Genomic DNA, 15,249 nt, shown 5'->3' on the forward strand with positions numbered 1-15,249 from the left:
ACAAACGTACCATTGGGCCTTGGATAATTTGACAATAACTTGACAAAAGACAAAGTTACTCTCCTGGAGCTGAAATAACTCTCACCTCCCTGGCTAACCCACCTGGATTGAGCACGCACTCCCCAGTCTTGTAACTCAGAACAAACATGAGGAGGATTAAACTGCCCCACTTCTGTGTTTGGGCTAAGCAGAACTCAGGGCAGGGATCTAATGTTGTCTTTGTGTGTAGAAACACAACACAAAAATAACTGAAACACTGAGTCCTGTTTTTTCCCCTTAGGTCCTTTCAAGAAGAGTTAGCAATTCACCCACCTACTGCAGATGTGGGGCCCCTTTAAAAGCTCCCCCAGGACCGCATTTGCTGCCCAGCAGGAAAGATGACGCATTAGATTTCATTTCATTTTCCCAAGACGTGACATTTTTGTTGGCTCATGTAAGGGGAAAGTATCTCATGCCTTGCTAAAGATCTTCGCATGCATGAGTACACCTCAGGGCAAAGCCCGAGCCGTTCCCAACAGATGCTGTGAGAGGGTGGGAGACGAGGCAGACAAAGAGTCACTTCTCCCCGGTGTAAAGAACCTGCTTGGAGGAGGCGTGCTGGGAAGGAGGGTCTCTGTGCCGTGAGCCAGACCCGTGGTGGCTACTGGCAGCCAGGCAAGAGGCGTTTGGACCTCCTGGGGGAGGTGGGCACGGCACAGCTTGGGCTCCCCGGGCTGCGGTGCTGCACCACAGGCTGGTTTCCACCATCACTTTCACTCCTGTATCAGCGATGTCAGCAGAGGCAAGAGCTCCTCCCCACCTCTTCTGGTGCACATCCCACCCAAGCTGGCTGTAATCGTAGGAAACAAGAGGGAAGAGGGAAGGCAAACTGTGCTCAGGGACACCTCTTGCTCAGAGCCATGAGAGCTCCATGAGGAGAATGCAGCTCAGACAAACCTGAGGCTGATGCCTTTCTGCTAAACCGTGCTGCCTCCTGCTCAGTCATCAGGATTCACAGCATAAACAGCTTTGTTTCTTCTCTCTCAGCACACTTCCTTGGCTCTGTCACAACCATACTGAGACATCTGTGGACTGAAGTTAGTGCCTGTACAGGTTTCCCTCAAGCCTGGTCATAAAGGTTACGTGTCACCACACCTGCCTCGCCTGATAGTTGAACACTAGACACAGCCTGCACCATCCTGCAAAGAGAACTCTGTGTAAGAAACGTGTATTTTTAATGCAAACACATTCGTAGGGGCACAAAGGCTCCTGGTGAAGACACTTCCTCATTGCTGGGTACACGCGCCCAGCTGCCATTAGTACTGAAGAGAAATAGCAAGCCTGGGAAGAGCCATCCTCTAGGGTGGAGGCTCATCCTTGCAGCAGGCCACCAGAGGAGATTTTAGGCTAATTCTCAAGGATTAAGAGCTCTTGTTTCAAATCACTAGCACTGGATGTTTCCAGTTCAGCTGCAAATTCATAAAATCACTTCAGAAAGTGAAACCAGGGAACACGAGTACCACAAGAACCAGAAACACGTGCAAGTCCCACCTCAGCCTTGGCAATGCTGAGGCTCTCAGTTAACTGAACTCTTGAGCAATTTTTTTTATTTTTTTTGTCTCTGACCATTCCCAGATTGGTTTCTTACAACACGAAAGCCAACTGACTGACTTTCTTTCAACTTATCTGATAGAGTTAAAAGAAAACTCCCCGGCGATGCCACTGCATCACAAGACAGGCTTTGATCATCCGAAGCTGCCAACGCACCTCAAAGTGTGCTAAACATATGCGACTCGGCTGACTACATCTGTTTCCATCAAGTGTAAATGCAAGCAAGCCACCTGCTCCTCAGGCCACTGCAAGGGAGAAATGGCCTGGGTTTGGGGTTCCTGGTTTCTCCATGAGGTTTGTCACAGAGGAACGCAGGAGCTCTTTGTGTTGAGCATGTCACACAGCCGAGGTAAGCAAAGGCCAGGTGGAAGTGCGTTTCTGAGCAAGTTTTCAGCAGGAACTGACCTTTCCAATGTGGTTCTGAATGGAGAAACCTGCCAGCAACAAGAAAGTAAGAACCTTCAACAGCTCCCTCAGGATTTGGGTGCTTGTCTCAGCTCAGAGGAGGTTCAGCTCCTCAGACCGCAGGTGCTACCAGTCCATGCTGGTGATCTGGGCTGTGCCATGTCAGGGATGTGCCCCTCCACCCCCTGCATACATCTCTCTGCATGCAAAGATCCTCCCAGATGAAAATGGCTCTAACGCTGCTCAGCTCAAAAATCAGAGCACAGATTTTGGGCTCAGCTTTTAAAGATTATGATTAGGAAAGGAAATACAGACAAGTGCTGGAGTAGGGACACACTGCTGATGAAATGCTAGGATACTTCTACACAAGCTACGTGGAGAGATTACAGAAATTTACTTTTCAGTAAAAAAGTGACCCATTTCCATTAGTCTTTTGTTTCCTGCTGGTGGTTCAGGACTCTTCCCAGATCTTGTTTGGCACACAAGACACCACAGCCACCTCATCCCCTGCCCGCTGGGCATGTGATTCTGGCTTTGTAGGTTATCTGGGGTGGGGTGGGGAGGAAGCAGGGGAAAGGAATGACGGGGCACAGCACAGATGATTCTCATTAATTTTGGAAGGAGTTATAAAAAGTAAGCATTAAAGTGTATCCTAAATACAAGGATTCAGCTGATTGAGAACTCATCTGCTTCTATCTCTTGGGTAATCGTGAATGCAGTTCTGCTGTGTCACTTCAAAGGCTCAGCACAGCTGGGAGGGTTTTCATCAAAGCTTCTGCATGTCTGGGGGAGGTTTTCCCCCCCATGAATATACATCACTGGAGGCTCATTTTCCCAGCTTTTCCCATGCCTCTCTCTGATTGATCCTCATTTCATTCAGATGAGCTCTTCCTCTCTGGATGGCTAAAGGGCAAGAGACAGCTCTCTCCAAAGCTTTCCCACTCGCCTGGATGCCTCTCCGAAGCTTTTCCTCCCATCAGAGTGGGGGAGGGAGGGAGCTGTTCAGACAAGAGATTGAGCCTTTAAATTAAATTCTTGTCATCTGAGGGCTGGGCCTGATAGCAGCGGGGGTGGGAAGCATATTCTCCCAGTATCGGGACTCTGGCCAGATCCTCATCTGGTGTAAATGTGTTCTGGGGGACTGATCTCAGCAGTCATGTCATCAGAACTACGAGTCTTAAAACACTCCCTGCTCCCTGCCCCTCTCTGCAAGGCAGCAGCTTGCTGGGTGAAACCAGCATCATCCTCTGTGAGCCCGCTCTGCAGAGTACGTGAGCTCCGCAGACAAGGAATGCTGGCTGAAATTGCTCAATTCCCCTCTTTTTCAGAGGGGAGGGAGGGCTGGGCAGCTTGGTGGAATTTCAAACACTCAGCCACCCTCAACCAGGCTGGGATTTCACAAGAGCCCAGACCCTGTGTGCACCCAGCACGTGTGAAGCGCTGGTGGAAATGTGGGCCCCTGTCCGGATCTCAGACAGGAGCTCAGCCCTCCTGGAAATTCTGGGCCCAGTGCCACTGAGTTACAGCACGTCTCCTGGCTGGTGGCCAGCGCGGAGAGCCTGAACCTCACCGCGGCTCTTCCACCCTCCACCTGCTCGCTGTGTGTCCCCCTGGGCCAAAGTGACCCCAGGGACCGGCCGTGCAGGACACTGCCGGGCGATGGGAAGCACACCCACACCCTTACGCCGCTGTAAAGCTGCCTGGTTTGATTGACATCGTGTCGCTGCTGTTTGGTTTGGTTTAACAAAAAGATGTCACAAATCTCCTCTGCAGTGACCCGTGGAAAGGTGACAGGCCCTGGAAATCCTGTCCTGCACACAGCTGCAGCCTGTAAGCCTCCCTGCACAGCAGCAGCCTCCCCGGAGAGGTATTCACAGCCAGGTCAGTTGTGCTGGCCCTGCATGTGACTGGGACACTTCTTCCCCCCAGACAGGGATGGGGTTTTCCCGCACCAGTCCCCCGAATGGTTAATTGGATCTTGAATGCTTTATCGCTTCTTTCACTGGGGTGTGTGGTTGCATCTACTTTGACACAAGCCCCTTTCTGAATTGCAAGTTGGCAACAATAAAAGGGAGAAGTCTTTAATTAGTTATCTGGCTAATTAACTTTTACGGCACTGTATAGCTTTGGCATCCAAATACTGCAATGCAAAACATTGCAAACATTCAAACAGCGGCTCCCTCCCCACCAGGAAGCACAGCTGCTGCCACTCGTGGCTGCAGGGGAGCATCTCGCAGAAGAGGGCACCTCTCACGGCGCCGTGCTCCTCGGACTCCTGCACATCCCCTTCTGCCCCAGCTCACCTTCTGATGGTGTTCAAGTTAGACACAGAACATACACAACTTCCCCATGTCATATTCCCCCACCCAGCATGTGCACTCACTCTACTCCCGGGTGAAATACACCCAAGACTTTTGTATTTCCTGCTTGAAAGGGCTACACTGAGATAGATCCCTGCGTCCCCCTGCCAGGCAGGGGAAGAGTTTCACAACCAGGGCCAATGTACTGGCATCCTGCCGTCCTGAGCCCACAGAGAAACCTCTCAAATTAGGCAGGGTGCCATCACGGCACACAGTAAGGAAATGCTCCCAAAGAGGGACACGCTCTGAAGCCTGTGGGATGACCCCCAAGAGCACAGTTTGGCTCAGAGAGTACAACAGACAGGTTGCCAGAATTAGTCTCTCTCTCTGTTGGAACATGCAGGGTCCCCACCGCTTTTCCCACGCTGATCGGTGAGAGCTAGGGGTTTCGGGAGGCACGGTGCCCCCGGGAGGTTCCCGTGTTGTTATATCTGCACCTTGTGGGCTAGCACATGTTTTACTCTGTGTGCACTGGAGTTTCGCCGTTACTGCATGTCCAGGCAAGCTCCCTAACTGCTTTCAGCATGAATAAAAAGGCACTGTAAAGGGGAAAGGACAGGTTTCAAGAAACACGAGAGAAGAAGCATAAAAGTCTATTGACTCGAGTCCACTGGCTACCAGCATCATCCCACACCGCTGCCCCACTGCTCAGGGAGGCAGAAAGGATGGGAGAGGTCTGTCTGACTTCAGGCTGGGGCCCAAAATAAGTTTATTGTAGTTTGGACTTTAACTGAGATCCACGTAACTGCTCTGTTGAATGCACCTGTGGCAGAAGAGTAGCACCAGGTCCAACCAAGGGGACAGGGACGAGCCGTTGCCCCTGCCAGCCGCTGCGGGACGTGGGCGATCAGCGGACTGGCACCTGACGGAACTGCTGCACTTGCTCAAGAGGCAAGTGGTTGCCTTTAACGTTACACAGCTGCCCAGGGAGGGTTGTGACAGGAGTGTTTCAGTAAAGCAGCGCTGTGTTTGCACACCACAGGGCTGCAAACAAAAAGCAGGTCACCGGGAAGGTGACGACGAAGTCAGCTCAGAGCAGCAGCATGAGTAACCGCTGCGACAGGAGAGGGCAAACCCCTCTTGACATTCCTTAAACATGCACCCGAGACTCTTCTGCGTGTTCATTTGCTGTGAACAAACAAACAAACCTGTTGGAGAGAATGATTTCACTCCGTGAGCACAGGGGTTTTGCCTTACTCAGCAGAGGCTCCTCTTTGCTGAGGAAGAAAATAATCTCTGCAGATTTGCACCTGCTAGATGATAAAGCAGGTAGGATGGACAAGATCCCTGCTACAGGAGAAGAGAAGAGATGTACCCTCCGGGTGCAGGCACGCACCTTACCAGCTCTCTCTGAAACAGGGGAAGACCCGTCCGAAACCAAGCATGGTTTGGGCAGCTTCCCTCCCAAGCGGTGCAGGTGAAGCCCCCACTTTCCCCCAGATAAGCCCTGACCCATCCAGCCTGAGCTCCTGCATTCTGCTGGGACCACTCTGAAGTTGTCTCCTCCCTCGGTGCCACCGCAGCACCCGCTCTGCCCGACTGCAGTGCTAACGGTTTGGAGGCTTACACGGGAGGGCAGCCTGCTGGCCCAGCACTGCTGCTGCCTCCCCACGTCTGAGGCAGCGCTCTCCTTAGGCAGCTCCCGAGGCCTTTCCTGACCTCCCCTAGGACCCACTGCAGGACGGCAGTGTAAGGGGCTGGGACACGAGTCCAGGATTTACACAAGGATTGGCCTCCAGGGTCCAGCTCGTTACAGGATCACTGTACTCCCCTTTCCCTGCAGGAACAGACTGTCAGGTGCTTGTGAGCCTTGTATCTGGAGCTCTATCAGCTCTGGCTACTGTGTACAGGAAAGGCCCTGAGTTCCTTTAAAAACCCTGCCCTAGGAAAAAAAAAATAAAAAAAATCATGAAATGATTCATAGCACTTGTATGGGGAACATTTTAAGGTTTTGTTTTTGCTTTTGCTTTTCAATCTAAGTCTTTTCAGACTTGGGTTAAAAAACAAATCAAGCCCATTCTCTTATTTTCTCCTGATGACAGGTTCCCCAGATGCCTGTCTGGGTCAGGGGGACACTGCTGCATGCTATTATTTGGCATTGCTCAGCCTTGTGGACTTTTTAACCTCTTAATTACCAATAGCAAATTGTTCTTTCTAAGCACAAAAAGGAAAACGCTTCCTGAGCTGCAGAAGTTCAAGTATCCCCAGTTCCAGGTCAGAGCTGAGCCTTCAACAAAAAGGTTTTCCAGGGATGAGCGAGAAGGTTCAAGTTCACCCAGCTAGCTCAATAAAGACAAGACCAGGCTTGCTGCTAGAGCTCCTTGCCACTGACAGTCTCTGGCTGTCACTTCACATCTCTCCTTCTCCCAGACTCTGTGCCGTGCACCCCATGCCAAAGCCACAGCTGCAGCCGCTCGGGGGGGCTGGGGCTGTTCCCGTGCCTCGTGCTCCTGATGCTTTGAACGCCTTTGCTGCAGAGCCTCCTGCAGAACTGCCAACGAGCTGGATGCTGTCAGAGGGAGCGAGGTGCCGGCACCTCAGCTGCTAACGAAGAAATGCCATGTGGGGCCAGGGCTGCTCCATAAGCCTCGAGCAGGGAGCTCAGCCGCAGGAGCAGCGCAGCCAGCAGCGTTTGCAGCATCACGCCCTGAGCGAAGCAGAGACGTTAATTAAACAGCAGGGAAGGAAAAGACCATTTAAAGAGCTTTGAGTCTGAATGACTAAAGGTCTTAGTCACCCATTTACCAGGTTCTCAGCCAAAATCTCCTTTTAAAATAATTTTTATCTGGATCATGTTCCCTTGAAAAATTTGTCAAATCACCCAGCAAGAACTACTGGGAAATGTCACTCAGATTGCCTGAGATTTCCAGTGTCCAGCGTGTCTGTGACAACCGCACCTCCCTGCTGGCAACATTCTCGTAGCCTGAGTGCTCTCACCTAGCACAAGGCAATGACAGCTGGAAGAGAAAAATATTTCAGAAAGAAACAAAATCAGCCGGAGAAGACACCATGCAGAAGCTGCTCAGAAGGTTGGTTCATGTTTGAAGAAATACTGAAAACATTCCCCCAGTCCTTCAGCGTGGTGGTGCTGGAAATGTGCGAGCACCTCCGAAATGTCCGGTGTGCTGCGAGTGGTGGCAGGTCACCGCCTGCTCCCTCCTCTGAGCTGCGGTTGAGCAATGTTCCTTCATTTTCGCGGCTTGGGTTCCGTGGTGCCACCGCGGCGCGGAGCTGAGAGGCAGCGACACCTCGCGGCACGGCCCCCCACGACACGAGACCTGTCGCGACAGACAGCCCCGGTCTCAGGGCAGGCCCCCCTCGGAGCGGGGCCGGCCCCGGGTCGCCCCCCGTTTGTTCGTTTTTTTTTTTTACCAGAACCTGGTGAAAAAGAAAAGAAAAGAAAAGAAAAGAAAAGAAAAGAAAAGAAAAGAAAAGAAAAGAAAAGAAAAGAAAAGAAAAGAAAAGAAAAGAAAAGAAAAGAAAAGAAAAGAAAAGAAAAGAAAAGAAAAGAAAAGAAAAGAAAAGAAAAGAAAAGGAAAGAAAAGGAAAGAAAAGGAAAGAAAAGGAAAGAAAAGGAAAGAAAAGGAAAGAAGAGGAAAGAAGAGAAAAGAAGAGAAGAGAAGAGAAGAGAAGAGAAGAGAAGAGAAGAGAAGAGAAGAGAAGAGAAGAGAAGAGAAGAGAAGAGAAGAGAAGAGAAGAGAAGAGAAGAGAAGAGAAGAGAAGAGAAGAGAAGAGAAAAGAAAAGAAAAGAAAAGAAAAGAAAAGAAAAGAAAAGAAAAGAAAAGAAAAGAAAAGAAAAGAAAAGAAAAGAAAAGAAAAGAAAAGAAAAGAGAAAAGAAAAGAAAGAAAAGAAAAGAGAGAGGCTGCCAGTGTTGTAGGGTTTTGTGTGTATGTGCGAGAAAGAGAAATTTCATATAAAGTAAACAGAGGTAGCAAAAAAGCCAATGAACAAGAAAACTACAGTTGCAGAGGCCTGTGCTATGAAGAAACAGATTTTTGGAGAAAGTTGTGATCAAAGAAACTTGTAGCAGGGTCTCCTCCTATGGCTTGAATCATAGTGTGCTCGGGGAAATGAGGCATTTGGTTCCTCCCTGGTAAATATACATGTACAAGCTTCCACCAGTACAAACCCCAGCTCCATCAGCCGCTCTCCCACTTGGTACCCAGAACCTGACAGCCACAGGGGATGGCGTGAGGCCACCTGCTGGGCTTGGGGAGCCTCCCATCTGGGGAAGACCCAGAAAAGCCCATCTTCTCTGTGCTGCTGTTATCTTCTGTGCAGTAACATCATTTTTCCTTTCCCCACAGCACAGGCCTGGAGGTGGCTGTGATGGGAGCAGTCTGGCTAACCAAGCAGCGCACGCGGTCGGGCTGGTTCCCTGCTCTCACTGCGCACAGGATGCAGCAGCACAGCACGGCCAAGCACATGGCCCTGCACACACTGTACTCAGTGGCGTAGCTCACAGCTGGACCAGGACCTCTCCTGCTGTGTTTCTGACATGCACCGAACAAAACTGCTGTCTCCATGACTTTGCGGGTGGAAGATGTGTGAGGCTGTACCAGCAGCAACTCAGGAACTCGGCTTTGCTCCAGGAGAGCTCTGGAGTTTAAAGGTGTTGTTGAAAATACAAATACCTCAAGAGTTTCGTAGCTGCAAATGCCAAGGCCAGCAGCGGACGGGCTCATCGATTTGGAAGTGCAGGGGCCAGGAACCATCTGTGTGTTGGCACAGTCCTGACAACTGGTCCTGATCTTGACTGATAATTTGGGGGTGATGACAAATAATTGGTAAGTGATAACTGAAGTAAAACGACAGCAGCACTGGCATCCAACAAAACACAGCCTTTATCAAAGGGATCCTCATCCTTTCATTCCCCCATACTGTGTATGGGGCAGATCCCTGCCCCAGTTCTGCACTTTGCTTTCCCCACTGTAAAGAGGAGTAAATCTATAACTTGTAAAAAATAGCCTTAACCTCATAACATAAATTGAGAGAAAATCCTTGGCTTCTTATAAACACAAGACTAACATAGTATCACACACTACTGCTTACTGTTCTTATTATTGCTAGGTTATTATCAGATATTTCATGCAATAAAACCTTATTTGATTTCTATTAATATTTGATGGCCAAACAAGCAAATTCCAAAGGTCAATTTTCTTATGAAGTGCCTCACAAGAGAAGGCTAGCACCGTGTTCCTTTTGCACACAGCCTGTGACAGAGAGATCAGGTAAGTTACACGGGAGGGCGTTGTACCGCAATCTTTACGATGTTTTTGCTTTCATCAAAAGCAGCTTCACCCCTGCTCCCTTCTTGGCTCACTGTGCAGTCCTGTACGTGGGTTGTACCAGGAAGTGAGGCTGCGTGCTTCGGTGCAGTTAATTAACTACATGCTCTTCCACAAGTCATACAACTTAATACAGGAAAAAAGATGATGAAAAGGTAGCAAGAAAAGAAATACATTACAAGTGGAAAAGTTCTGCTTCAGCATGTCTGCTTGGAGGATCAGAGTCCTGGTAGCACTGTGCTTCCTGCGGCAGCCGAGAGGTACAGTACTGCTGGCTTTGTTACTTGCATTTCGCCGTGCTATGGGGCTTTGCTTGGCAGAGGAAAGACACACAGAGAAGTTTTAAGCAGTGAGAGTGGGAATGACCCACATCAAGTAAAATATTCTGCTGTAAAGAAATGGCAATTCAAAATCTGTCTACAGAATATGTCTCGTTGAAGAGTAGCGATGTATTTACCTGCCGCAAACCATTAGTGCCAGAAAGCACCCCGGCAAGCCTGCGTGCTGCATCTTGCTGTACTTGTACCAGTCTGCCTTGGGAGAACTGGGCCTGAGTGCTGGGACCCAGTTGTGTCTGCCTCGTCTAGGGGCTCGGAGGTGGGAGCACAAGGGAGTCAGGCTGGAACTTGTGGGGTTGTAAACCGGATCGCAGGGAAATCCGATGAGACCATGGGGGAAGCTGCTAAAATTATAGAATTGGATGGGTTTCCCACACTTAGGTCCTAATTCTGAAAGCTGTTGAGATGAAGACATTTTATGAGAGATGAGGAAAACACAACTACGACACAGACATACCTGTTTCCAAAACCAGTTTACAGTTAAAAATTGAGCTGCTTAGAACAATTTTGAAATTGATCAAAAACAGGTGATATTTCCTATCCCCAGAGCCCTGCTTAATCATTACATAATTGTCCCTTTCAATTAGGTCATATTCAGCTTCCCCCTCCTCAGAATGTTACATTACTGTCAAAAGATTTTGACATGATTTTGACATGGACTCCAGGAGAAGGATCTCCACCAGATGTGGCATACACTGTGAGGTATGAAAGGTAAGTGCTTACCAAGGATGTCTCATCGAAAGTATGGCACGATGCAAAGATCTGTGGATGTACGTTTAGCAATGGCATTACTATCAGTGACCTGACTGCATTCTTTCATCAAAACCACTCCTTATCTGTCTGGAAAGTGCTCTGAACTCTGAGCAAGATTTGGTGTTTTTCCTGCAAAACACTTCCTTCTCTTGCTCTATGAAGTACAACAAATCAGCATGCTTAATATTGTGATGTTTGTTTCTTCTTTCAGCCAGGAACGCATGGACAAATGGATAAAGGTTCGTCATTGTAGAAATATCCACAGTACCTCTTGCAACCTGACTTGTGTACTTCCAAACTTCTTCATTAAATTCCGGGCTCGAGTAAAAGCTGTTTCTGGAAAACTCCAGTCGCCATGGGTAGAATCCCAGTTCAAGGAATACCATTTGGATGGTGAGTGCCTGTTGGGTTACAGCCTGGCTGAAAGGACACCCCAACAACAGCGCTTGCTTGAGCAAATCAGTTAAACCACATACAGCAGAAAGACAAAGAATAGGAGGCAGCTTTATGAATGCCGGATTTGAGAGTGCACAAACAACAAGCCACAATGATTTGAAAATAAAGTTTGTAGCAGGTATCAGAATTTGTTTCATCGGTGCTGTAGGTAAACAAGCTGGTTTCAAGCTCTCCACAGTGGAAAGACAGCACCAGCGGGGGTATATTAAATCAATTTTTTTTAAAAAGGTATTCCTTTGCCTTCTTTCTTCCTTCATGTCCATCACAGGATGTTAGCTAGAAGTTTAGATCAATCACATAAAATATTACTTCTGTGAAATTATGATGTAAGCAAGCACTATTCTTATGTCTGGTTGATCATTTACAGTGGAACTGGCTCCCCCAGTGCTAAACGTGAACGTACAGGAGAACGTACTCCATGTGAATGCCATCTTCCCTTTGGCCACCTGTGTGGAGAGTTTCTCCTGGATGTATGACTTGAACCTTTGGGAAGCTGGGTCTGAAGACAAGGTCAGTACAAGTGGCATTTCTTAGATGAAGTGGAGGAATGATGCCCAGCTGAACTGAAATGGCTGCAAAATACTAGGCAGAGAGTGACTGGATCCAGGGCCTAGAGAAACTGAAATGGTCAAACCGGAGTCGAACTAAAGCCAGAGAAGAAATGAGTGCATTACAGTCAGCATTCTTATTTTATCAGTAGCTCCCTCTCTTATTCTATTCCTATTTTTATCAGAGAAAATGTGGTGGTGAGGCTACACCACAGTCAGCATAATAGAGAAATATCTGAGGTTTAAAACAGCTAGTTCAGGTACTGCTAACAGTGTAGCTGTGGCAGCAAAGAACATAACCCACCTGAAATCCCACCCAAGAAACCATGAGGCCTAGGAGAGATGCTTGCTTTTTGTAGCAAGTGCCACTCCACACACCTAACCACTGGAGCCATGCAACATGATGAAGAGAATCATAGGCTCAAAAAGTAGAGAAGCAGCATCTGAATAATGAAAAAATCATCTTTCTAACCATCTGTTCTTTTTGTTTCTAAACAGAAGCAATACGAAAGTATCTTTAGGAAGAATACAGTGACTATCGACACCACTGCACTTAGAGGCAACTACTGCTTGAGTGCCAGATCCTCCTTCCAAAGCATTGGCTTCAAGTACAGCAAATTCTCCCAACCAGTGTGCATGCTTTTAAACCGTAAAGGTATGTCCCAAGGAAGGATGTGTTAAGATGTCAAATGGGAGTAGGGCTAAGTCAAAGATTTCCATCAAATCTAGCTTTTCAACAACAACAACAAAGCCTTCCAGTTAAACAGATTGGTTGGATTTTCTGGTGAAAGGTGACTGCTTTCTATAGAAATGTTTTCGTTAAAAAATTCCACCTCTAATGTATTTCCAGAAAATCTTGAAATATTATACTCGAGTTATGGTCACGCTGAAATTTTGGGAATTTTCAAATTTCTCCAAAAAAAAAATAAAAATTAATAAAGTCTCATTTTTGACCTGCTCTAAGTAAGGCACTGGCTGGTATCAACATTCATTTCTATCTGTGACTCTGGCTTAGAGGCTGGTCTTAGGCCAATCTGTTATCTTAATTTGTAAAATAAGGCTCTCGAGCCATAACATTTTCTGAGACTTCAAAAAGAAAAGCTAAGCATAAGAGCCCATTATTTAAATTTACCATCACTTTAATTTGCTTAAAATGCTATCAACTGAAAAAAAAACTTAGTAACATTGCTATGAAGATGATGCCAGAAGTGACCTACAGGTTCCAGCATCCAAAGCTCTGACCTTAGTGAAATAACCAGTTTCTCCTCAGAGATTATGGAGAAAATGAAGCTACTTTTGATAGCATGCTCTGGTAAAAGATTAGACTCAGCCTGTTTATGTTGAAAGAAAAAAAAAAATAACAAAGAATAAAGGAGATTATTTTGCTCTTTTTCAGCAGTGGAATGGAAGCTCCCATACTCTGCCATGATCCCCGTGTTTGTCTTCCCCGTCCTTCTGGCAAGTTCCTTCATCGCCTGGCTGCTGAAACAAGACGCTAAGCACAAGAAGCTGCCTCGTGCTTTGGTACGGCCCAGAGGCTGGGCTGCCGCCCGACTTGATGTCTGGCTGATTTTCGGAGGGTGGCTGGGGAGGAGTGGAGGAGCTGCACGTGTGCCACATTTCTCAGTTCTGCATTCATTTAGACATACTGTTATAAGGCAGCTTTGGTTCTGGCATCTCCTATGTCCAAACTTCTCTTTAAAAAGCACCACCAACTCTCTGATCTGTCTTATTTCTTTTCCCTGGTAGGATTTATCTAATTTTAAAGTTGCTGGACCACCCTTTCACTGTGAGCTCCGTGAGGAGTTCCTCGTGGATTCTCTGACCTGCACAGAGCAGCCAGTGTCACAAGGGAAGAAAAACAGAACGTCACCAAGAAACAACCCACCATGTATGGCTTCCCTCCTGTCGTCATCGTCATCAGAAGAGGAGGAGGAAGATGAAGAAGACAGCAGGACTTTCATCCCATACACTGAAATGCGTCACTTTCCAAAGCGATGTCTGAAGTACCAGGCGTCCAGAACTGCTGGGCCAGAAACAGGCACGGGCTCCACATCTGGCGGCCTCTCTGTGGACAGCGGATCTGTGCTGGACTTCACGGCCTCGGGTTTCTCTTTCTTTCCAGTGAGACAGAATGAAGTGGACACCTCAGGATCCCATGGAAGTGAACAGGCATCCCTTCCTCACAGCTCCTCTTTGGGAAGAATATCCCTCACCGATGTGAGATTCCCAGGTCCCGAGGAACATGAACAGCACGATACAGACCCGGAGGACTGCCTGGAAATGCCCCCCCTCCAAACACCGCTGAACAGGATTTGTGCCAGCCTTCCAGCGGACGAGCACTGCCTGCACAGGAAGCATCAGCACGTCACCACGTGTCACCAGGAACCACTAACTGATCTGCCCGTCCACGTCAGGGAGAAGTCACAGCTCAGTGTGGATCCCAGCATGGAGCAACTCATCTGCTTTCAGACCTTACAGGTGGCAGAAGATGAAGGTATTGCAAGTGACTGTGACAGCGATCATTTTATAGAAGGGACACCTCCTGCATCCACAGTACTAAGTGATGCATTTGGAACTTCAAATATGGAGGGAAAATATAATCAGGAGTTTAAATTAAAAGGCTATCAGCACACACATTACATGGGAAGAAGCTAGAGTACCCTTGAAGTTCTGTGGTGTGCCTGGAAAGTGGTAGAGAGCTCCAGATACCTGGGCAAGGGTACCTAGACAAGAGCAAGGACAAATAACTGTCAGTGCTGTGCTTATTTATTTATTTATTTATTTGTCTACACAGAGTTTTTTCTATTGATGTCCGGCCTATCAAGGATACGGCTTTAGGGACAGAGGAGGTGTGTTTTTACTGCAATGTAACTAATGGACATTCCCCATGCCTCTGTACAATACAGATGTGAGACAGCATTGAAACCACGGCACAAGGCAGGCTGTCTGAACCCAGCCCGGGTGAGGCATGTGTGGTACCTCGTGGAGCTATCACACAGCTAACACACAGCGCCCTGTGCTCACTTGAGAGCAAGATAACTTTTACATGTGAGTTATGAAAGGCAAAAACGTTTCTGAGATGGCAAAAACATAACCCTGTGTGAAACCATCCGGTGGGTTCTGAAAATGCAGCGTGTTGTGCCCGCATGTTGGTTTGAACCAGGATGAAAACACCGAACATCACATTTGCTTCTGTATAATGGCAAAACTGCACTCCTGCTTGGCTGGAAGCACCTTACAGAGACATTTAGCAACCTTTGCTCTTTATGGGATGAAAAGATCTCCCTCTCAATCTACAGAGATCACCTTCTGTGTTTCAGTGGAGTGAACTGAAGTCAAAATGAGAAATGTGCAGCATGTTTGTTTATTTATTTTGCTTTTTTATACAAATGTATATATATGTACTGATTGGCCCTGCTGTGCAGAATGAGAGCTGCTGCATGCAGAGGAAATAATATTTTCATAGATAACTCTGTGTGTGTGTGTGTTTATGTTTCCCAGAACTGC

General features: G+C 47.8%; 1 protein-coding gene across 1 annotated transcript; it reads left to right on the forward strand.

Annotated features, from left to right (window-relative positions):
* The first annotated feature begins 9,683 nt into the window (after positions 1–9,683).
* IFNLR1 (interferon lambda receptor 1) lies at positions 9,684–15,212 on the forward strand. The gene is made up of 7 exons (XM_072027365.1): positions 9,684–9,904; positions 10,570–10,693; positions 10,947–11,128; positions 11,559–11,701; positions 12,238–12,394; positions 13,136–13,263; positions 13,489–15,212. The coding sequence occupies exons 1-7, from the start codon at positions 9,847–9,849 to the stop codon at positions 14,395–14,397; spliced, it is 1,701 nt and encodes a 566-aa protein (XP_071883466.1). The 5' UTR covers positions 9,684–9,846; the 3' UTR covers positions 14,398–15,212.
* Positions 15,213–15,249: the final 37 nt, after the last annotated feature.

Source organism: Anas platyrhynchos, chromosome 24 (genome assembly GCF_047663525.1).
Source record: "Anas platyrhynchos isolate ZD024472 breed Pekin duck chromosome 24, IASCAAS_PekinDuck_T2T, whole genome shotgun sequence".
Lineage (NCBI taxonomy): Eukaryota > Metazoa > Chordata > Aves > Anseriformes > Anatidae > Anas > Anas platyrhynchos.

Excerpts from the sequence above, each read along its gene's own strand:
- IFNLR1 (XM_072027365.1), top strand. The coding sequence starts at position 9,847 with ATGTCTGCTTGGAGGATCAGAGTCCTGGTAGCACTGTGCTTCCTGCGG. Across the intron at positions 9,905-10,569 it reads CTTCCTGCGGCAGCCGAGAG|GTCATATTCAGCTTCCCCCT; the intron begins GTACAGTACTGC and ends CCTTTCAATTAG. Across the intron at positions 13,264-13,488 it reads AGAAGCTGCCTCGTGCTTTG|GATTTATCTAATTTTAAAGT; the intron begins GTACGGCCCAGA and ends TTTCCCTGGTAG.